This window comes from Geotrypetes seraphini, chromosome 9 (assembly GCF_902459505.1).
Source record: "Geotrypetes seraphini chromosome 9, aGeoSer1.1, whole genome shotgun sequence".
NCBI lineage: Eukaryota > Metazoa > Chordata > Amphibia > Gymnophiona > Dermophiidae > Geotrypetes > Geotrypetes seraphini.
In genome coordinates this window covers 87,119,380-87,144,432 of record NC_047092.1, presented here as the reverse complement: position 1 = coordinate 87,144,432, position 25,053 = coordinate 87,119,380, and the positions used below count along the sequence as shown (strand labels likewise).

Here is a 25,053-nt window from a genome sequence, read left to right as displayed (position 1 = left end):
ACTCCTCATCCTATCTTAACTTCATAAAACTAGTTAAAACCAACCTGTTTAACCGATTTGTAACCAAGAATTCTTAAAGCCTTATCCCTTTGTACTATTTACATGTACTTGATGTCCCTACATTGTGACTTTTACTCTCTCTCTCCCTCCCCTCAAATATTAATGTATTCAAAGACTTCATTGTTATTTTTTCGCTGACTGTCCAGCTCTTCTTATTGTAAACCGCCTTAAACTACTATGGATTTGGCGGTATATCAAAATAAAATTATTTATTATTATTATTATTGTTATTTATTATTAAGTCTATTCCCTTCAGTACCTTGAATGTTTCAATCATGTCCACTCTCAATCTCCTCTGTTTGAGGGAGAAAAGGCCCAGTTTCTCTAATCTTTCAATGTACGGCAACTCCTCCAGCCCCTTAACCATCTTAGTTGCTCTTCTCTGGACTCTTTCGAGTAGTACCGTGTCCTTCATGTACGGCGACCAGTGCTGGATGCAGTACTCCAAGTGAAGGGCGCACCATTGCCCGGTACAGCGGCATGATAACCTTCTCTGATCTGTTCGTGATCCCCTTCTTTATCATTCCTAGCATTCTGTTTGCCCTTTTCGCCGCCACCACACATTGCGTGGACAGCTTCATTGACTTGTCGATCATAACTCCCAAGTCTCTTTCCTGGAAGGTCTCTCCAAGTACCGCCCCGGACATCCTGTATTCATGCATGAGATTTTTGTTACCTACATGCATCACTTTACACTTATCCATGTTGAACCTCATCTGCCATGTTGATGCCCATTCCTCGATTATGTCACGTTGCAGATCTTCGCAATCCCCCTGTGTCTTCACTACTCTGAATAACTTCATATCATCCGCAAATTTAACCACCTCACTTGTACCAATGTCCAGATCATTTATAAAGATGTTGAAGAGCACGGGTATAACTCTTCAAAGAACAACTCAATGAGTTTTTCTGGAGGGAGATCGGTGACATGTTTAAATTGTACTCAGTACCAGCCCAGCTTAAGCATAGCACTTCTAGACAGCAGGGTACCGATTCCAGATCTCCATGGAAGCACTGGTCTACCTCTTTTCGATCCTCCAGTAGACATTAACACTCTCTCCATCGAGGCATCAGTCCTCAACATCACATTGTCATAGTAACATAGTAACATAGTAGATGACGGCAGATAAAGACCCGAATGGTCCATCCAGTCTGCCCAACCTGATTCAATTTAAAATTTTTTTTTTTTTTTCTTCTTAGCTATTTCTGGGCGAGAATCCAAAGCTTTACCCGGTACTGTGCTTGGGTTCCAACTGCTGAAATCTCTGTTAAGACTTACTCCAGCCCATCTACACCCTCCCAGCCATTGAAGCCCTCCCCTGCCCATCCTCCTCCAAACGGCCATACACAGACACAGACCGTACAAGTCTGCCCAGTAACTGGCCTAGTTCAATCTTTAATATTATTTTCTGATTCTAAATCTTCTGTGTTCATCCCACGCTTCTTTGAACTCAGTCACAGTTTTACTCTCCACCACCTCTCTCGGGAGCGCATTCCAGGCATCCACCACCCTCTCCGTAAAGTAGAATTTCCTAACATTGCCCCTGAATCTACCACCCCTCAACCTCAAATTATGTCCTCTGGTTTTACCATTTTCCTTTCTCTGGAAAAGATTTTGTTCTACGTTAATACCCTTTAAGTATTTGAACGTCTGAATCATATCTCCCCTGTCTCTCCTTTCCTCTAGGGTATACATATTCAGGGCTTCCAGTCTCTCCTCATATGTCTTCTGGTGCAAGCCTCCTATCATTTTCGTCGCCCTCCTCTGGACCGCCTCAAGTCTTCTTACGTCTTTCGCCAGATACGGTCTCCAAAACTGAACACAATACTCCAAGTGGGGCCTCACCAATGACCTGTACAGGGGCATCAACACCTTCTTTCTTCTACTGACTACGCCTCTCTTTATACAGCCCAGAATCCTTCTGGCAGCAGCCACTGCCTTGTCACACTGTTTTTTCACCTTTAGATCTTCGGACACTATCACCCCAAGGTCCCTCTCCCCGTCCGTGCATATCAGCTTCTCTCCTCCCAGCATATACGGTTCCTTCCTATTATTAATCCCCAAATGCATTACTCTGCATTTCTTTGCATTGAATTTTAGTTGCCAGGCATTAGACCATTCCTCTAACTTTTGCAGATCCTTTTTCATATTTTCCACTCCCTCTTCGGTGTCTACTCTGTTACAAATCTTGGTATCATCTGCAAAAAGGCACACTTTTCCTTCTAACCCTTCAGCAATGTCACTTACATACATATTGAACAGGATTGGCCCCAGCACCGAACCCTGAGGGACTCCACTAGTCACCTTTCCTTCCTTCGAGCGACTTCCATTAACCACCACCCTCTGGCGTCTGTCCGAAAGCCAGTTTCTGACCCAGTTCACCACTTTGGGTCCTAACTTCAGCCCTTCAAGTTTGTTCAACAGCCTCCTATGAGGAACTGTATCAAAGGCTTTGCTGAAATCCAAATAAATTACATCTAGCATATGTCCTCGATCCAGCTCTCTGGTCACCCAATCAAAAAATTCAATCAGGTTCGTTTGGCACGATTTACCTTTTGTCGATGCTCATCATTGAAACATTGGTGCTCTTCATTGAAGAATCAATGTTCTTATTTGAAGCATTGACACTCTTTATTGACTAGATGCTCTGCATCGAGGCACTACTGCTCTCGATCGCTCAATCCCATGCGTTCAGGGATAAAAACTTATCACTCCTCTTCATCGGATCAGTACCAAAGGCAACGAGGAGCATCTTCTCGTCGTTATCATCATTCTCCACTACAATTTTCATCTTACAGAGAGTCACCGGGAGTTGCTGCAGTTGATTCTGATCTCTCACATCACCATATTGACTCGGAGTGTGACACCCCTCCCCCCTTTGTGTGCTCCCGAGTCATATGGTATACCTTCACAAAAATATCTCTTCCTTTCATTTACTAAATACATTAGGCAGGCCATTACAGGCCTGTTAAATTAGAGGCTGACACTGAGCCTAGAGCAGAGTTCCTTGATGCCTTGGATTATGATGAGCCTCCTAAAGAACTTCTCAAATTACCTTTATCTCCTTAGGAGGCACTCTTCAAAAACTGGGATGCTCTTCTTTCTGTCTCTGCAGCCCCAAGGAAAATTGATTCACTCTACAGATTAGTTTCTTCCCTGGATTTGACAAACCACAGCTACATCATCAATCGTTGTTTGTGTAATCGACCCTTAAAAAATCTTCCAGCACCAGGGTTTATGCTTCTGCATATGGGGGGGGGGGGTGTTGTACTATGGCCAAATTTGGTCGCCGTCTCTACCAAAACTCTGTGTTGGCCATTAGAGGTCTTAATTACTATATGTCATTTTATTTTAAACTCCTTGTAAAGAAGTTGGCTGACTTCGAACAGTATATTCCCCCAGAGCATCTTATGGATTTTCAGCAGACCATTCAGGCTCCTGCATACCAGAAAATATATAAATAATATATGAATTGACTTCGCATTCAACACAAACCTGTCTATGAAGTGTAATCAATATGTTTTAAGTTGCTCAGAAATGTGAAACTCAACAAGGGGGGAACGCACCCCCCTAGAAAGGGAACAGAGTTTACCTCCCAGTCATTGCAACTGTTTCTGTAGGGATCACACTTCAAGCCAGGATGTTGGTTAATAAAGATTGTTACAGTCCTTGAAATGATATAAAGTATAGGATTTTCTCCTTTCTTCTTATACTTGTTTTATACTTGTCAGAACATCACTTATGCATGATTAATAGAATCATAACTTAGCTCAATGAGGGGTTTGGGGTCCCGACGCGGCCCCGTTTCGTGACCTTCGTCAGGAGACCCACTCACGATTGCTGGAAAACTGGCTGTAGTCTTTTAAACTTCAGTTATTTTAAAGTTAGTGATACGACAACATTTCTGCAATACAAAAGTCATTTACAACATCGGGTGTGAGTAAAAATCCATAACCACACCTCAATGAAAAGTATTACTTTTTAAGGCTAAACTAGAGGAGGGAATGCACAAAATACATACCAAAACTGAAAAGCTCTCACACCACAAAGTGTATTCAAACTGCCAGAAAGGACACAGCAGTACACTCCCGATTTAAATAGAGAGAAGGGGGAGGGGTTTGATGACATCATCAAGTGGCTGATGCAATAGTCAAAACTGTAAAGAAAAGCTGTAAAGCAAGAAAACTGTAAAATGCTGTAAAAAATAAATAATAAATAATAAAACAAAAATAATACAATGGTCTGCAATTTATTAACCAACATCCTGGCTTGAAGTGTGATCTCTACAGAAACAGTTGCAATGACTGGGAGGTAAACTCTGTTCCCTTTCTAGGGGGGTGCGTTCCCCCCTTGTTGAGTTTTACATTTCTGAGCAACTTAAAACATATTGATTACACTTCATAGACAGGTTTGTGTTGAATGCGAAGTCAGTTCATATATTATTTATCAAAGCAATTTCTGACTTCTTCTAGTTTTCACTAGTGACATCCCCGCCATCTCATAAGGAAAATTACCAGAAAATATATGGCAAGGAAAGTGTTTGATGCTTTTGAAATGTCAAGAGCATTGGCCGTGTCTGTTGGTATGAGATGTCTTGCTTGGCTACAAGTCTCTGACATGGATATTAATCTTCAAAACTGTTTGGCCAACATTCCATGCCTGGGTGAACTCTTCGGTGATAGGATAGAGGCTGCTATTCAAAAGCTGACTTGGTATGAGCAGAACTGGAATTCTTTTAATAGATCAAAATCTAAGTCAACCATCTACGACTGCTTCAAAACTTGCTTCTTATGCCTATAAGAGATGATTGAAAAGGCGTAGGTCCCAATTCCTGCCCCATACTTTTTCTGCCATTTGGAAGTCAGGTGCACCTGGGGACATATCTTAAAGACCAGAAATCATCTTCCAAAACATGTCCGCTTTAATATCAGCTTCACATTCCTTTTATATCTTTTACATGAATCAGTGTTGTCAGCATGTGTCAGCATGTGACGTAAACACAAACCATATATGGACACAGGTCACATGAAACTTTAAAGACATCAGCATTTTCCTCTATCTCTGGCTGGAGTCCAAAAGGTCAGAAAAAGCCTTAACCAGCAGAACTTCTAATCTAAATCTGTCTGTAAATACGGCTTAACAAAACAATTGAATTCAGTTCACAACATCTCTGTTCAAACATAAATGTCCTTGTAGTATTTTCAAAAAGGGAAAGACAAACAGGGTCTGGCTTTCTTACAGCTGGAAAACATGGCCTAAGGACTTGATACGTGTCCCTTCAATCCCCTCTTATGTCATGAAAATGACGTCATAAATACACAGCATGAGCTGGAAGGGAGTGATACTCTAGATATGTCTCTCAAGGAGGGTTTTTTTAGGAGCTGTAATACAAATAACACAGTACATGAGCAGTCAAAAACAAGAGTGCAGATAATAATAGAGATTATAACAATAAAAAGGTCTTTTACCCAACCCTGCATTCAACTAAAGTGCTGATCCCAAGAATTAGATAAATCAGTTACATTTGAGCTCAGCAAAGAGGTCTACTAATTTCTGAATGGCCATAGTAGGACCTATATTGTCAGAAAGAAAAGTACAACAGCTTAAAATACTGGGAAGAATTTTTCAGCTAGAATCATAGCTAGGGCCATATGATTTTGAAAACCATCTGAGAAGTGGAGCCTAATTGATCAGTAATACCTTGCAAGGCGTCCCTAGAATAGTTCACAAAGCGTTGCTGATTATAATAAATTTTAATTAATCCGATCAACATTCTTATTAAAAGTAATAAAGGAAATAAGGAACTCAAACCCAGCCTTAACCTGAGCTCGGGCCTTAAATTCATCTGGGACCCCTCTTGGGACCCCTATAGCATCTATGTATACATGTGGATCAAATTTATATCAAGACAAATAAAAGGAAAAACCATGTGAATAGGAAGGATGCCGTTCAGAAAAATATGCAAGAGCATGGTAACCTTAACTAAAGTGCACTGGCCTATCCACTGGCTGGGTAGCTTAACACGGAGCCAAAAGTCTCCATAAAGCCAGTAAATATCAAATCTGATATAGCAATAATAGGGCATACCTATGAGCCAAGACAGAACAATAACCTGGGGGTAAATTACCTACAAAACTACCCTGTGTCAGATTAGAAACATGACATGTGTAATTACCCTTATAGATGGTAACGGCAATATCAAGCTTTTGCTGACCTGGCAGCAAAGGGTATTTAGAACACTACAGTGCACAAAGGGGATCGGTAAAATTAGAGGAAGTAGATAGATCCCATAAGAAAACTGATGGGTCGGATAGCTAGACCCACCCTTAAACCACATGTCCATAATGTACATACCTTCATCAGTAGGTCTAGGGTTGTCAATAGTAAGAGAAAGCTTAATAATTTGTGCAGGAACACTTTTCCTATAACAGTGTCCAACCTTATGAAGGGTCATACAAGTAAGCAGTGATTTACCATTTTGGTCCACTGTTTTTCAGAGTATTTTCTAGTTTATAAGCCCAGTCAGTATCAATATTCCACCCTACCGCTCCCCAAAATGCACACTTAACCCCCAACGGGAGTCAGTAACATATATATATATACATATGTCTTTAGTTTTAGGAATCTCTGAGGACCAATGCCACAGCCTTGGGATATCAATTGATGAACAGTCCACAATGTCACAATATTCAAAGGAGAAGGTGGCAACTTGCACACTGCTGGAATTATACCAAAGGGTAGCATACTGTCTGTCTTTCTGGATTCCAATTGAAGGACAGCCTTTGCGAGGGAGTAGTCCAGCTTAACGTGTGTTCGCAAAGAGATGCCGGGGGTGCTGTTTACAGCAGGAGTGCCATTTACAGATGGGTATGGGCAGAAAGTGTCGTGGACCCAGAACACATCATCTCTGTAGACCCAGTTAGAAATGATCCATACAGGGAGAAAAACTAGCAACAGCGTTGCCAGTAAGAGAATGATAAAGTTGGTAGAATGCTGCAATGAGATCATCATGTTGTTCCACTGGAAGAGGTGAAATCTGCACAGGGAAGACTTGCTTCTGGGGTTTTAGGTTAACCCTCTTCAAGCGACTTGCATGGATCCAAACAGGACACTCCTCAGTGAGTGCAGCGGGCCTGGTCACAGCGATCACAGTAGTGGGAAGGACAAAGGGGAAATCCGTTTGCTTCCGATCCTTGGAAAGCTTCTGGACAATCACCAGGCTGGAAAAAATGGGTAGGAATCTGTGGAGAGAAAGGAGAAGTGCAAGACACGTTTCTTTGAACAAGCCCTAATATTTCAATTAGCTTTTGGACGTATTCCTCCTGTATCAAGGGAAAATCTACCCATGGGGCGGGGAAAGGTCATCCCATGAGAATCTCAAAGGGAGAGCAGCCAGATGTCTGTGCATACAGAAAGAGATACTTGAAAAGAAATGCTTGAAAAGCATTCCAAATATCATTCAGCAGCTGTACTCCAATGTGATCAAAATAAGAGATAGAAAACAAGAGAAACCATGTTGCCTGTACTGAATGTGGCAACATGTAACAATACCAATTCATTTACTTAGCATAGCTATGGCAAAAGAGAGACAATACTCAGTTACTTAAGGTTCTTAATTGAACAATCCAAAAAGATATGTTTTTGCGTGCTGCATATAACTATTATGCACTTCAGAGAGACCATACTGATGTACTGAATGTATTCAGAAATGTATAGTGAATGGATCATATGTAGGGAACACCACGAAATAAACGCTGTATAAAGTAAAACTTTTTCTTAAACATATAACCCTTAACTAAACTATATTCAGAATATAAAAGCTATAAGTAAAAGAACATTGCGCAGTTAGGCTAGTAAGAAGTGGAAAAAGAGCTCTAGAAATGGCCAATATTATGTATCCTGGGGTACCCACTAAACTAAAACAAGTAGACATGACACAGACAAAACATAAAGTTTTAAGCGTGGAGCTATTACTCCATCTGTCAAGTGTGCAGGGCTGAATTTAACTCTGCAAATAAACACATTGATATAAAAAACCAAAACTACAAATAATGTATATCATAACCATCTCATATTTGGAAAAAGACATAAAGCTAATGTCTCTTTGGAGCGTCTCTATCTGCAGTGATAAAGAGGACCCTTGGAAAACATTAGAAATATCTGTGCCAAAACTGTTTAAATTAGCAACATCCTAATTTCAGCTAAAACAATAGAAAGGAATTATATTTTCCAATTTATTTTCAATTCACAACCGTGCCAGCTGTAATTATCGAACTATATATCTCTGTATCAAGGAGCAAAAGGTCAAGAATGAAAATATCACTAGCAAGAAGTTAAAATGTCGAGCAAGCACTACGATAACCAATACCATGAATAAGGGAGAGCTAGCAGCTGGTATCCAAGGTTTCCCCTCTTTGCACCAAAGTCCGTCCAAAAGGGCGGCTTTGGGCACCTGCCAAACGCCAGGCATCAAGTTCAGAGGGGGGGGGATAACAAAGGACTAGAAGGGAAGAGAATCCTGTTCGCCCAAGAGACCCAGGAGCCCATTTAAAAGAAGGGCTTGGACATCGTGAAGAGTGTGAAGGGTAGTGGGGTGACCAAGGGTCAGAGGAGTAACCATCTCTACCACCATAGCACAAGCAGCCAGGGCTTTCTTGAACAGGAGTGACTATAGAAAAAAAGGCAACAGAGCGTAACTTACCGCCATGTTCTCCCTTCATGGTGTTACAATAGTCCCAAACAAAGAGATAAAACATGTGGGCATAAGCAGGAGAACCCAAACCTGAGCTAGAAACCAAAGCACATTTTATGAGTCCATCTGATAAGAGCAGTCATTTCAGAAACCAGGGTCTGTCTCAGAAACTGGTCATAGAAGGAACAAGCAGAGATCCATTGGCGGCAGTGACCAATCATAGCAAGAAAAGTAAGCATGTCTTTCTTGGTAGCTGGGCGGGGCAGACCCAGAACAGCAGCAATGCAGAAAGTGCAGATTTTCCTCTGACCATGAGACAGGACAAAACCCAGGTATTTCACTTCAGATTTACAGACAACCATTATAAAAGGTGCAAACTATCAGCCTGACAGGTCTCCTGAATTATGGAACACAAAAAGATGTACAAAATAAGGATAGGACCATGAGGGGCAGTGCACGACTGTAGAATAGCCCGAAGGACAATGGAGTCAACATAGCCCTGGGGCATTCCACCAGGTATACTGTTGCTTAAAGGTGAAGGCAAAAAAGAGCTGAAAAGCCTCACCAACAGGGACAAAAATAAAACATTCTTTAGGACAATGACAGAAAAAAAAACATTGGCTGCCGGTGGAATGGGGGAGAGGATGAAACATAAGAAAACGGTCCTAAAATCTAGGACGAAACGGGGAATGCCATCAACTTTGACAACAAGAGCGATGGGCGTATTGTAAGAAGAGATGGTGGTTTTGATAATGCCGGAGAAAAGATAAGTGATAAGCAGTGGAATCACACCGTACTGCTTGATAAAAACAAGAATGAGTAACTTCAAAGAAGCACTATAGGGGGTCAGTGTAAGCCCAAACTGAGAAGTCTGAGGGAAGGGGCAAAAGCATTCATGCACAGACCCTGATAATGAAAGCAAAGAACAGATTAGCTTTGCTCTGCACAAGAAAGAAAGCCTCTAAAACGGAATTTTTTCTTTTTCTTGTTTCTTTTTTTTTGTTATGATCCAGCACAGAACACAAAGGAAGCAGCTGTAGAAGAAACACACAAAATTAGTCAGGATCAAAAGGAAGACAAGAAATAGTGCTTGTGTACAAACTACAAGGGAAAGATCTTAGACTGATTCAAACAGCGCTTCCAATTCATTCCACATAACAGCACGTCCTACCTCAGTATTAAAGATTGGTAATGTGAGCTGAAGGAAGAATGTCATACACACACAGCCGTACAAGTCTCATTTGTCTAGGAGAATCCTAAGTGCCTTTATGACTCATTATAAAAACAATATAACAATGCAAAAATATTCGCTTATCTTACCTTATAAGCTAGATACAGTAATAAGAGACAATAAAATCTTATACTCTATAAAAATTTTAACCTTACAAATGACAGAGTGGGCAGGGGGGTTCTATAAATAATTTCATTCTTCCCGAAAGAATGGCAGCTGCTTATATTCAGAGGGGCGCTTACCGAAAGTACCCCGAGATTTTTCCCAAAAAACTCCATAATAGAACCCAAAGCTTGAACTTAAAATAAAGGATGGGTACAGGTCACCAATACGTGTGAGTATTAAAGAACAGAAAAAATTCAGAAATACTCACAAAATATTAGTGATATCATCTGCCCATCCCGGGCAAGCCCCCAACTGAAAAGACTTAGGTCCCAATTCCTGCCCCATACTTTCTCTGCCATTTGGAAGTCAGGTGCACCTGGGGATATATCTTAAAGACCAGAAATCATCTTCCAAAACATGTCCGCTTTAATATCAGCTTCACATTCCTTTTATATCTTTTACATGAATCAGTGTTGTCAGCATGTGTCAGCATGTGACGTAAACACAAACCATATATGGACACAGGTCACATGAAACTTTAAAGACATCAGCATTTTCCTCTATCTTTGGCTGGAGTCCAAAAGATCAGAAAAAGCCTTAACCAGCAGAACTTCTAATCTAAATCTGTCTGTAAATACGGCTTAACAAAACAATTGAATTCACTTCACAAAATCTCTGTTCAAACATAAATGTCCTTGTAGTATTTTCAAAAAGGGAAAGACAAACAGGGTCTGGCTTTCTTACAGCTGGAAAACATGGCCTAAGGACTTGATACGTGTCCCTTCAATGATACCCTGCAATATCCTCTTCTTCCAAGCCTCTACCACAGAAGAGACAAAAGCAGCAGTGACCTCAAAAGACCCAGTCTTCGGCTCCTCAAAAGCCAGTTCAGTCTTTTTGATGTGCTTCTAGAGAGCATGGCCACCATTTCTCCCTCTCAGCCTCTTCCCCAGCCTATTGGAGGTCGACTACAATTGTATTATTGATGTTGGGTTTTCATCATGACGGATTCTTGGGTCCTAAAGATCATCAAAGAGGATTACTCTCTCCATTTTGTAACAATATCTACAAATCATCCTCCGAGAGTCTGTTTTCACATCGCAACAGACGTCCCTTCTTCTACGGCATTTAGTTGAAGCAAAGTTTCTATTTTCTGAAGTAGTTTAATTCTCAGAAGAATCAGGGGTTCTACTCCAGGTATTTTCTAATCTCAAAGAGGACAGGAGGTCTTCAGCCAGTTCTTGACCTCCGAGACTTAAACACATATACCTAGTCAAAGAAAAGTTTTGCATGTTATCTCTAGGGACTTTATATTCTCTTCTAGAATGAAATGAATGGCTATGCTCTCTGGACCTCAAAGAGGCTTACACATATATATCCATACATCCTGCTCACAGAAAGTTTCTGCATTTTCACTTAGCTCATCAACACTTCTGGTACAAAATTCTGCCATTCGGCTTGGCTTCTTCTCCAAGAGTATTCACCAAGTGCCTAATGGTCGTGGCAACAACCCTATTTAAGTGTTTCCATATCTCGACAACTGGCTGATAAAAGCTGCATCTCCTCAAGCTGTGTTTTCCACAACATAGTTGATAACATTTCTTCAGCAGCTATGGTTCGAAGTCCACTTTCCAAAGTCCCAACTTCAACCCTCTCAACGACTACAATTCATAAGAGCCCTACTTGACACTGTTCATCTACCGGCTTTTCTACCTCAACAAAGACACAACACTTTGCTTCAACTTTGCAATTGGGTCTCACATCTATAAAACATTTCAGCCAGATGTGTCTCTTGGGTCACATGGCAACCGCAGCCCATTACCACCTTCTAAGATTCCATCTCAGATCAGCTCAGTGGGCCCTAGCATCTCAAACTCTTAATTCACTTCTCTTAAAAGATTAGTTACCTCACCTCTTCATCAATCTCTTCAGTTGTGGATGGATCTGTCCAATCTTTCCAGAGGTTTACTGCTTCACATCCCTCCACATCAGAAAGTGCTGATCACAGATATGTCCATTTATGCTTGTGGAGCTCACCTGGACGGTCGTTGCACAGGGGAGATATGATTCAGATGTTCGAATACTTGAAAGGTATTAACGTAGAACGAAATCTATTCCAGAGAAAGGAAAATGATAAAACCAGAGGACATAATTTGAGAATGATGGGTGATATACTCAAGAGTAATGTTAGGAAATTCTTCTTTATGGAGAAGGGTAGTTGATGCATGGAATGTGCTCCCGAGGGAGATGGTGGAGAAGAAAACAGTGGCAGAGTTCAAACAAGCATGGGATGAACACAGAGGATCTCTAATCAGAAAATAATGGGTATACATTGAAGGAACTAAGGCCAGTACTAGGCAGGCTTGCATGGTCTGTGTCCCATATATGGACATTCAGTTGAGGAGGGCTTTAATGGCTGGGATGGTTAAGATGGGCTGGAGTGAGCTTTTGATGGAGACTCCAGTAGATGGAACCTAAGCACACTACCGGGCAGGGCTCTGGGTTTCTGGCCCAGAAATATCTAAGAAAAAGGACTATTTAAATTAAATTAATTTATGGAGCATGTATGGTTGGGTAAGACTGGATGGACCGTTCAGGTCTTTATCTGCCGTCAGTTACTATGTTATTACACATCAACCTATTAGAGCTGAGGGCATTTCGAAATGCTCTGTAAACTTTTCAGAGCAGCTTTTCCAATCAGGTCCTGGTTTGCACAAACAATCAAGTAGTGATGTATTGCATCAACAAACAAGGAGGAGCAGGCTTTCTCCCTCTTTGTTAAGAAGCCTAGCACATTTGGAATTGGGCGATTGCTTGAAACATATTTCTCAAAGTATTATAAGTTCAAGGATCACAGAATACTCTAGCCGACAAATTCAGCAGATTTCTTTGACCGCACGGATGGACTCTGAATTCCAAAAATATTATGCCACATTTTCTCACTATGGGGGATTTCTCAGATAGATCTGTTTGCTTCTCCCCACAATCACAAATTGCCTCACTTCTGTTCCAGACAGTAATCTTCTCAATGTCTGGAAGCAGATGCCTTTCTTCTGGATTGGACAGACATGTTTCTCTATGCATTTCCACCAATCCCTCTCATTCTCAAGATGTAGGTCAAACTTGAGCACAGGTCAGCCACCATAATCCTGATATCTCCTCGGTAGCCCAGGCAACCTTGGTTCTCCCTTCTACTTCAGTTGAGTGTCAGGGATCCAGTTCCCTTGCAAGTCTTTCCATCTCTGCTCACTCATCAAAGATCTCTTTTACATCCCAAACTACAATCTCAAAACAGACACATTTTGATCACTAAATTGAAAATAAAATCATTTTTCCTACCTTTGTTGTCTGGTGATTTCATGAGTCTCTGGTTGCAATTCCTTCTGACTGTGCATCCAGTATTTCTTCCCTTCTTTCTGTCTCCTGTATGCTTCCCCTCCTCCAGACCTCATTCCATTCCCCAATCAACATCTCTCTCTGTCCCTCCATGAGTCCAACTTTTTCTTCTTCTCTCCCTGCCTGTCCCTTCCCACCCGACACACTCCATTCCCTCCCCCAACTTTCTTCATCTCTCCTTGCCCCATTCCCTTTCTTTCTTTCTCTCTCTGCCCCTCCCCTTTCTCTCTCTGCCCCTCCCCTTTCTTTCTCTCTCTCTACCCCTCCCCTTTATTTCTCTTTCTCTCTCTTTGCTTCTTCTTTCTTTCTCTTTCTCTGCCCCTTCTTTCTTTCTATCTCTCTCTGCCCCCTTTTTTCTTTCTTTCTCCCTGCCCCCTTCTTTTTCTTTCTTTCTCCCTGCCTCTTTCTTTTTCTCTCTGTTCCCTTCTTTCTTTATCTCTCCCTGCCCTCTTCTTTCTGTCTTTCTCTCTCTCTTCCTGCCCCCCCAAGCCAACTCCACCATTGCCAGATGCCCCAGCAAACACTTCCTCCTGTCTGTTCTTACTCTTACTTCCCAAATTATGTATTTTTCTCTGTTCCCTTCCCCCATTACAGCACATGCTCCCTCTCTGAGTTCCTTTCACCCTCACATCCTATTTCTTCTCCACTGCCACAGCTCCACTCCAGGTTTCTGTCTCCATCAGTCTGTCACTCTTCCCTTTAGAACTTTCAGACACTTCTGGCTCTTCATAACAACATTCTCTGTCCCAGCTATTAACCCTTTCAATTTACTTCATCACTTCAAAGTCCCCTCTATTCCTTCCCATGACTTCACTCCCAACCTGTGCTTCACTCCCAACCGTGTGCCGGGCCCACAAGCCTTCTCCCCCGTCGTCAATTCTGATGTCGGAGATGAAATTCCGGGCCAGCCAGCCCGGAACTTCCTCTCCGACATCAGAATTGACCGGGGGGGGGGGGGTCAGGGGAAAGGCTTGTGGGCCCGGTGCTTGTGCAGTGGATGCACTCGCCTGGCTTTTGCAGCGTCGGGGAAGCAGAATGCAAAGGCAATGCGAGTCTATCGCTCCGCGATTGACTCATCTTACCCTGCAATCTACTGGTCGATTGCATTCAACCTTTTGAGCACCCCTGCTCTACACCTAACAACTTGATACCTCTCGGCCTGACTTCAGCAGATTCTAATCTATCTGACTCTGTATAAGCCATTTTAGCTGCTTCCAGTAAACTACCTACTCTGTATTGCTATCAACAGAAGTGGACACACTTCAATACATAGTGTACTCTCCATCACCAGGTTGCTCCATCATCTTCTCCATTTATCCAATTCTGGGCTAAAAACCACATCAGTCAGAGTTCACCTCAGTGGTATTAGTGCTTTCCATGTTCCTGTCAACAATAAATATCTGGCCTCTCACCCTCTTGTTTATGAAGGGACTTTTCAATTCCAAACCTCCACTCAAGCTGCCTCCAGTTGTCTGGGATCTTAATGTAGTCCTAGCCAGTTTGATGAAACCACCATTTGATCCAATGGCATCTACTCATCTTAAGTTTCTCACTTGGAAAGTGGACTTCTTGATCTCTCTTACTTCTACCCATCGAGTGAGTGAATGCCAAGCATTGGTTTCAGACCCACTGTTCACAGTATTTCATCATGATAAAGTGGTACTTCGCACTCATCTTAAATTCCTCCCAAAGATAGTCATAGAATTTTACCTGAATCATTCCATTGTGCTTCCAATTTTCTTTCCAAAGCCTCATTCTCATCCTGGAGAAACAGCTCTTCACACTTTGGACTGTAAGCGGGCCTAGGCTTACTGCATACAAAGGACTAAGCCACATAGGACTTCACCTCATCTGTTCATCTCCTTTGATCCTAGCAGATTAGTCAACCTTGTATCCAAGAGAACTATTTCCACATTGCTAGCGGCCTGTATGTCTTTCTGCTATGCTGAGGCTTGGCTGCAGCTCAAGAGTTGTGTAACAGCACACAAAGTCCAAGCTATGGCAGCATCATTACTTTCCACCCTCATTGATGAAATTTGCAAAGCAGCTACTTGGTCCTCAGTTCACACTTTCACATCTACTGTCTAGAATCCTATTCCAGACGAGATGGTCGTTTTGGCCAAGACTATTACAGAATTAATTTTCTTCTTAATGGCCAACTCTCTCTCCATCCCATTTCAGTAAGCTAGGGAGTCCCACATGTGAGAATATGCTGCCTGCTTTTTAGGATAAACCACAGTTACTTACTTTAACAGGTGTTTTCCAGAGACAGCAGGCAGATATTCTTGCATCCCTCCTACCTCCCCTGGCTGGCTTCTTAGCTTGCTTACGGAACTTCCGTGCGAGCTTATATTGGGCGGGAAGGTACTCGCGCATGCACAGTGTGGGTAGTTGCAAAGTTTAGTGACAGTTCGTGTCTAACGCTGTCTGTACTGGGCTCTGTGGATGATGTCACCCACACATGTGAGAATATTTGCCTGCTGTCTCTAGATAACACCTGTTACGGTAGGTAACTGTGCTTTATTTATTTAATTAATTAATTAAATTTGTTTTCTATCCTCCTGTTCCCAAAGATCTCAGAACGGGTTACATACATATTTTCCATACAAGTTTTTATCCTAACTTGATACATAGTAGGGTATAATATTAATACACAGTTACTAGTTACAATTTGCTTTAGTTATCCTTATGGTGCAAGGTTTTCAGTACAAGTTTTATTCTAATTTGACACACAGAAAGTTAGTATGATACAAGTTATTCTTATGCGACACATACTGGATCTTGTACCAATATACATTTCTTTGTAGTCTATTGGTCAAGGGTAGGAGTCTAGGTCAGGGGTAGCAATTCCGGTCCTCGAGAGCCTGAGCCAGGTCAGGTTTTCAGGATATCCACAATGAGTATGTATGAGATGGATTTGCATGCACTGCCTTCTTGAGATGCAAATCTATCTATTTCATTTATATTTATTGTGGATATCCTGAAAACCTGACCTGGCTCCGGCTCTCGAGGACCAGAATTGCCTACCCCTGGTCTAGGCGAAGAGGTATGCTTTATTGCTTTCCTAAAGCTGAGGAGTCCTTCAAGGGATCTAATCTGCAGGGGTAGTCTATTCCAGTGGCTCGGTACAAAGTGGGAGTAGTACCGTCGCTTTGCGGCTTGCAGCTGAAATGCATAACCAGGGGGCAATTTGAGATATATTTCATCCCGGGAGTGGAGGTACTGGTTTGGCACATATGGTGGATGCTTAGTCGTCATGTAGTCCAGCGCCATGTCGTGCAAGGATTTGAATGCTAGCTTTGGGTCCTTGAAGACACATTGGCTATGGGGTAGCCAGTGAGCTGATGCTAGAGCCTCGGAGATAGGGTCGTGGGCATGAGGTTTTTCAGATGCCTGATCGCTGCGTTTTGAACTTGCTGTAGACGTCATAGAGTAGTTGGGCAAAGTAACTCTGAAAAGTAGTTCTTTATTTTTCGGAGTTGTCTTGGTAGTAAAATGAGGAAAATACCACCTGAGAGAGATGGTTTGAAAGCAACAGGTTGCAATGAAGGAGTATTCCTAAGCTGTGCATTTAATCTTTTTGCAGTTATAGTAGCTGAGTCCCAGCACAGTGAGGGAAGGGCGCAGTTGCAGCTTTCTTTGCGGATCCAAAGGAGTTCCATCTTGGAGGCGTTTAGTTATAATTTGTTGACGGACATCCAGTTTTCGATTTCTAAGAGGCAGGTTAGGAGTTTCAGAATCTGGGTGTCACAGGCTTCTCCTAGCGGTAGGTACAGTTTCATGTCATCCACAAAGGAGTGAATCTGTATTTGATAATGCAGGCTATCTCTAGAGATTGAATAGTAAGGGGAATAGCGGAGCCCTCTTTGGAATACCGTATTTGATCAGTTTGGGTTTCAATAACACATCGTTTAGCAGAATGCTTTGGGATCTGTTATTTAGGAAAGAGGAGAACCATCGTAGTGCAATGTCTCGGATTCCAATTTCAGAGAGCCACTCAATAAGGAGAGGATGGTCAATAGTGTTGAAGGCCGTGCTGAGATCCAGCAGCACCAGAAGGACATCATTACCCTTGTCCATGAGTTTCCAGCAGTCGTTGATGATGTCAAGGAGGACGGTTTCAGTACTGTGAAATTTCCTGAATACCAATTGAAAGGCGGATAGGGCCTTTGTTTGTTGATGAAGGAATGTAATTGGGATAACACTGTTTTTTCCCTGGATCTTGGAGACAAAGGGTAGGTTGGAGACAGGTCTAACGTTGCTGGGCACGTTAGGGTTGAGTGTGCGTTTTTTCAAAACCAGTCTAATGACTTCCAGTTTGTGGGCACTATGCCCATTTGTAGAGAGGTGTTAATGAGAGGAAGGATGGAGTCAACAAAGGCGTATTTCACCACCAAAAGGAGGCGCAGCGGACAGGTCCAGATGGGAGCTAGAAGGGCAAATTGTTTTTAGTATCTCAACGATGGCATTGTGGTAGACAGTATTGAAGTTAGGTTATATTTGTTGTCATCCTCTATAATAAAACCCTAAGCGCGCATGCGCACTTAGGGTTTTGTGATTCCTGTGGCGTGCTGTGTCCTTCCCTGGCCGTATTCCATTTTGGAACACGGCGGCAGGGAACATGCTGGCAACTCCCCCCTCCTGTCCCGCCAAACAAACCACTGTCGCCACCGCCGTTCCTTCTGCTCCCCTCCTTGGAGTGTGCAGTGCAGGCCGTGCACGTAGACCCGGAGGCGCAGGTGCAGCGCGGTGCCAGCTCCATCACCACTCAGGTGCTCCGAGAGTGTAATGGGGTTCCTGGGCAGCTGAGCGCAGTCTCCGGGCAGCCGTAGCCTCAGCAGCCGACGGTCCTCCTTCCAGCTCGCGTCCACAGCCTTTCCGGCACTACAAATTTCGTGTCCAATCCACCCCCAGCGACAGGTTGAGCGCCACTTCAGCCTCGAGGCCCGAAAAGTGCAGATCCAGGGCGCTGCTGCCATCCAGCAGCAAGGGGATGCAAAGGCAGGCGAGGAGGAACAGCGGCGACCCCTCTTCCATGCTTCCAGCGCCTCAGCCACAGTAAATTGCAACATGGAAGCGAAACATGTCAAAGACCCAGAAGCAGCCTGTATTTTGCTGGCTCTGCCGGTGACTCGCCGACTTGCATACTGGCGGGGAGCAGACAATGTAAGGATGAGACACCGGACCCACAGAAGGGGAGAGGGGAAGAGGGTATGAAATAGAAACATAGAAACATAGCAACATAGAAGATGACGGCAGAAAAGGGCTACAGCACATCAAGTCTGCCCACTCTGCTTACCCACCCCCTGTCTATGCCCTAATGACCCAATTTCCAATGACCAAAGTGGAGAGAAATCAAGGGAAGAGCAAGGGAGAGGGCCGATCTTTTACCTGAGAGAAGAGGATTAACCAAAGAAAGACACGGGGAAAAAAAACTGGACAGGGGAGCTGTGGCGGTAATGAGACAGCTATGCTAAATTACGGGGGCCAGGACTGGGAGGTGAGAGATAATGCAACTTAATGAGTAGAAGAGAGAGAAAGAAAGAAAGACAGACACACTCTATTCTAGCACCCGTTAATGTAACAGGCTTAAAGACTAGTTTATTTATAAAACTTATAAATAAATTTAATTCACAATATTGTCCTCTTAAATTATCACTCTGTACAAAATGTCTGATTTGGTGAATATTTAACAAGGAAAATTTTTGTTCCATTTTACAGAGAGAAGAAACCGATTGGCTGGGATATGGATATTTCTTGGCTTACCGGAGAAGAGTTACACGTGGAAGTTTTGGAGAATGTACCACTTACAACACACAACTTTGTATGTATATCTTCCTTTGTCAAATTATAATTGTTTTAACAATTCTGTTAACAATTTGTTTCTCTGAGTATACTTTAATAAGCATCTCTGAATAAATTGTACAAAAGTACATTGGTTTTATGTTTTTAAGGGTGAGAATACACTAATAAAAAAACGGAAAAAAAAATTTTGCAATTTAACATATCAAAAAACTTTGAACAGGAAAGAAATTTTAAAGAAGGAAATTAAAAAACAATTAAAGAAATAGAATCAAGAATATTATCAGACCACATTGAAGAGGGAGGGAACAAGAATCAAAATGATTGAGGAAGCAGTACTTTAAAATAAGAAGTGCTACAGTAAGAAACAAGAACAACCTTATAATTGTATAGCTCAGTTGAGGACACTCTGAATTCATTATTTTACAACTCCTTACCCATCCCCCCAAAAAATCTGTAGCAGTAGTAGATGGTTCATAAAATATGAATGATTACCATGTGAAAACAAACATTTATACGGGTATCTCAAATGGAACTTCAAAAGTCAACATTTATTATCTAAGGGTTAAGAACTGCTTCCACCTTCCTCAAGGCTATCTAGACACATCTGGAAATTTTCTCTGCAAGAAAAGAGCATAGTAAAATAGTAAATGACGGCAGATAAAGACCTGAACGGTCCATCCAGTTTGTCCATTAGTTATGCTCATTAGAAATACATCTGACGTCTACAATTAATACAAAACACTTTTGTATTAATTTTGAACCTGAATGGTGAAAACCTAACAAGAACTGTAGCAGAACAGGACTTGGGAGTAATCATCCGGGATGACATGAAAGCTGCCAATCAGGTAGAGAAAGCTTCAACAAAGGCTAGACAAATGCTGGGTTGCATCAGAAGGAGCTTTATCAGCCGAAAGCCTGAAGTTATACTACCGTTATACAGATCCATGGTGAGACCTCACCTGGAGTATTGTGTTCAGTTTTGGAGGCCACATTATCTAAAGGACGTGAAGAGAATGGAATCGATTCAACAAATGGCCACTAGGATGGCCTCAGGACTTAAAGATCTCCCATATGAAAAACGTCACAGGCTGCGCTTATATTCTCTCGAAGAGCGCAGAGAAAGGGGGGACATGATAGAAACATTCAAATACATTGCGGGCCGCATTGAGGTAGAGGAAGAAATCTTTTTTCTTACCGGTCCCACGGCGACAGGAGGGCATCCGCTAAAGCTCAGAGGGGGAAGATTGCATGGGGACACCAGGAAATACTTCTTCACCGAAAGGGTAATTGATCGATGGAATGGTCTTCCACGTCTGGTAGTCGAGGCCAGTAACATGCTCGACTTCAAGGGACAATGGGATAAACAGGTGGGGTCGCTCCAGAGGAATGCTTAATAGATGGATTCTTGAGGGAGGGAGGGTTCTTGAGTGGGCAGACTTGTTGGGCAGTCAGCCCTTTTCTGCTGTCATACTCTGTTTCTATGTAACACTGCCATAAAAATTATTATCCCAGGACAAGCAGGCAGCATATTCTTGACTGATGGGTGATGGCACAGACGGAGCCCCGGTACGGACAATTTTAGAGTGATTGCACTCTAAGAACTTAGAAAGTTCTAGTTAGGCCGCACCGCGCATGCGCGAGTGCCTTCCCGCCCGACAGAGGTGCGCGGTCCCCAGTTTCTTAGTTTCCACGGAGCTAAGAAGACGCATTTTTTTCAACGGCCGTTGAAAAACTTTTTTTCGCCTTCCCGCTCGCGCAGTTTTTGTCTTGGAAGAGTTTCTTCCTTATTTTCTTTCTTTTTTACTTTTTCTTTCAGCTTAAAAAAACCCCAAAAAACCTAAATTATTTTCTAATTTTCGGGTTCGCCCCGGCGGGACCTGTTGCCATCATTGCAGCCTCGGCTTTCGATTTGGCAGAGGCCGTCTTTACTTTCATGCCCCCTCAGCCGGGATTCAAAAAGTGCCAACGGTGTGCACGGCCCATTTCTTTGACCGAACCGCACAACTGGTGTTTACAGTGCCTGGGTCCGGATCATCGGGCTTCCACCTGCACCTGTTGTGCTACTTTGAAGAAGCGCACGTTGAAAAAACCGGCAGCTTCAACAAAAATTACTTTTCGGTGCCGCGATGGCTGATCCTTCGACATCGACACCGGCGTCGGCACCTTTGCAACCGGCACCTACTTCATCGATGCCGCGTGACACCGCTCCGGCGTCGCACCAGTCAGGTAAACCGGCTAAGAAGCCTTCCCCCCTCGAGCGCCCTCCGGTCGCTGTGGCAGCGAGTCCAATCCTGCCGACCACGAGGCGTCCTCACAAACGCTCCGCCCCCATAAAGGTGAGTGCGTCTTCATCTGCCTCCTCATCCTCTGGGTGGCGAGCGGCACCAAAGGTACCACAGAAAAAGAAAGTGGTACCGGTGCCCTCTTTGGACGAGCGCATTGCAGCCGTCCTTCAGGTGCAGCTTAAAGAGCAGTTGCAGCAACTCCTCCCTGCTCTCTTGGCACCGAACCTTCCAGTCCCGGTTCGGTCTGAGCCACCGGTACCGCCCATGGAGCTTCCACTCTGTCGGTACCGGTCCATTCGGCTTCCTCGGCTTCCATGCCGGTACTAGCCCCGGAACCGAGAGCTCTTCATCAGGCTGTCCAAACTTCTGCACCATTGCAGTCTTTGACTTCTCCCGGTGCCGCTTCCTTGCGGTCCGGCAAGTCGGTGCGTAAGACCCGACACATTGATCCCTCGACACCGGACTCCCGGGATCGAAGTTCCCAGGTTAGAGATCCTGATCTTTGGGGCAACTCTGAAGAGCCCCTGCTCTCTGAGGATGAGGTTTCCTCGGGTGAAGAGGACCCCTCTATACAAGATCCTTCTTCTAAACCAGACCATTCCTCCTTTACGGCTTTTCTAAAGGAGATGTGCGAGTCTCTTTCAATTCCTTTGGAGGCTGAATCAAAAAAATCCAAGGCATTCCTTGATGCTTTGGACTTTGATCAGCCTCCAAAGGAATTCCTTAAATTACCCATACATGATATTTTGCGGGAAACTTTCTACAAAAATCTAGAAACTCCCTTGACCATCCCAGGGGCTCCTCGCAAATTGGATTCCTTATACAAGGTCATCCCCATTCCTGGCTTTGATAAACCTCAGCTCCCGCATGAATCCTTATTGGTGGAGTCTACTCTCAAAAAGTCTGCGGGAGCTAGTGTCTATGCCTCAGTCCCTCCTGGCAGAGAAGGAAAGGCCATGGATAAATTTGGCAAGAGGTTGTACCAAAATGCTATGCTGGCCAATAGATCGGGTAATTATGCCTTTCATTTTTCCTTTTATCTGAAGCACCTGATTCAAAACTTAGCTTCTTTTGAAAAATACTTACCTGACCGCAAACTCTCTGCTTTTCGCCGCTGTTCTTCCTCTCTTCTCCAGCTTCGGAAGTTCATGGTACATTCAATCTATGACACATTTGAACTTACCTCAAGGGCTATGAAGATGTCTGTCGCCATGCGCCGTCTGGCTTGACTGAGAGTCTCAAAGCTTGATGTCAATCATCAAGATCGCCTGGCTAATGCTCCATGCCTAGGAGATGAACTGTTTGGTGACTCTCTTGATTCCACCACACAAAAATTGTCGGCGCATGAGACTCGCTGGGACACTCTTCTCAAAAACAAAAAGAAGACTCTACCTGCCCGGCCCTTTCGGCAACAATCAGCCTATCAGCGACGTTATGCTGCTAGACCCTTACCATCGGCTCCTCAGCAACCTAGACGCCAGCGTCAGCAGCAACGTCAACCACCTCGTACGCAACAGCAGCAGCAGGTGAAACCTCCTGCACCACAAAAGTCCACTCAGCCCTTTTGACTCCATTCTCCAGGGCCTAGCCAGTATTCTACCATCCGCCCTTCTGCCTCAACCCATAGGAGGACGTCTTTCTCAATTCATCAGCCGTTGGGAGACCATCACTTCGGATCAGAGGGTTCTCAACATCCTCCGCCACGGCTATTCTCTCAATTTTCAGACTCTTCCCACCTGCAGTCTTCCAAAAGAGTCTGCTTTGAACACCCCTCAGTCCTCCCTCCTCCTTCAGGAGGTCCAATCCCTTCTTCTTCTGAACGCCATAGAGGAAGTTCCTCTAGATCAGAAGGGGCAGGGATTCTACTCCCGCTATTTTCTGGTACCCAAAAAAACCGGAGACCTCAGACCCATATTAGATCTTCGTGATCTCAACAAATGCTTGGTCAAAGAAAAGTTCAAAATGCTTTCTCTGGCCACTCTTTATCCACTCCTTACTCAGGGCGACTGGCCATGCTCCCTCGATCTCAAGGAGGCATACACTCACATTTCGGTCAATCTGGCCTCCAGACAGTATCTCCGCTTCATGATCAATCGCTGCCATTACCAGTACAAGGTGTTACCCTTCGGTCTTGCCTCCTCTCCCAGGGTATTCACAAAGTGTCTCATAGTGGTGGCAGCCTTTCTACGCTCCCACCATCTTCAAGTCTTCCCTTATTTGGATGACTGGTTAATCAAGGCTCCTTCATCTCAGGAAGTACTTCTTGATACCAACCAGACCATCCTTTTTCTCCAACTTCTGGGTTTCGAGATCAATCTACCCAAGTCACATCTCATTCCCACTCAGCGACTTCAGTTCATCGGAGCGATCTTGGACACTGTTCTCATGAGGGCGTTTCTTCCATCCAACCACCTTCAAACTCTTATTCATCTCTGTCAGCAGGTGCTTCCACAGCTTTCCATCTCTGCATGACAAATGATGATACTGTTGGGTCACATGGCCTTGACAGTTCATGTCACCCCCCCTTGCACGTCTTCACCTGCGCATTCCTCAATGGACCCTAGCTACCCAATGGTCCCAGGCGCAGGATCCTTGCTCTCGACACATATCTGTGACATCATCTCTTCGTCAATCTCTACAATGGTGGTTGAAATCTTACAATCTATCCAGAGGCCTTCTGTTCCATCTGCCTCCTCACCATTTAGTCATCACCACCGACGCCTCCCCCTATGCCTGGGGAGCTCACCTGAACGAATTTCAAACTCAGGGCCTTTGGACCACTCAGGAAAAGAAACATCACATCAATTTCCTGGAACTCAGAGCGATGTTTTGTGCCCTCAAGGCTTTCCAGCATCTACTCTTTCCTCAAGTTCTCCTACTTTGCACAGACAATCAAGTTGCCATGTACTACATCAACAAACAGGGTGGGACAGGCTCTCGCCTGTTATGTCAGGAGGCTCAAAAGATTTGGGCTTGGGTGATAGCTCACCATATATTCCTGAAAGCTGTCTACATTCAGAGAGAGCAGAATTCCTTAGCAGACAATCTCAGCAGAATTCTCCAACCCCACGAATGGACTCTCGATCCCATGACTCTCCAGTCCATTTTCACTCGATGGGGGACTCCTCAAGTAGACCTTTTTGCAGCCCCTCACAATCATCATCTGCCCCACTTTTGTTCCAGACTCTACTCCCCTTACCGTCTGGCACCAGATGCGTTTCTGCTGGATTGGACCAACCTCTTCCTTTACGCATTTCCTCCTCTTCCTCTCATGTTGCGGACCTTGTTCAAGCTCAGGAGGGAACAAGCCACCATGATTCTCATCGCTCCACGGTGGCCCAGGCAGCATTGGTTCTCCCTTCTGCTTCAACTCAGTTCCAGGGAGCCCATTCTTCTACCACTGTTTCCTTCTCTGCTTACTCAGCATCAACAGTCCCTGTTTCATCCCAACCTTCAATCTCTGCACCTGACAGCTTGG

The 25,053-nt window shown here is 43.8% G+C and overlaps 1 protein-coding gene across 6 annotated transcripts in view; it reads left to right on the top strand.

Annotated features, from left to right (window-relative positions):
- Nucleotides 1-25,053, top strand: part of BRAF (B-Raf proto-oncogene, serine/threonine kinase) — a 1,024,017-nt gene that overhangs the window by 252,587 nt on the left and 746,377 nt on the right. For all 6 annotated transcript variants that reach the window (XM_033958817.1, XM_033958818.1, XM_033958821.1 and 3 more), the window contains one exon: nucleotides 19,207-19,309. In XM_033958817.1, the coding sequence (XP_033814708.1) occupies nucleotides 19,207-19,309 (103 nt within the window). The remainder of the gene's footprint in view (nucleotides 1-19,206; nucleotides 19,310-25,053) is intronic.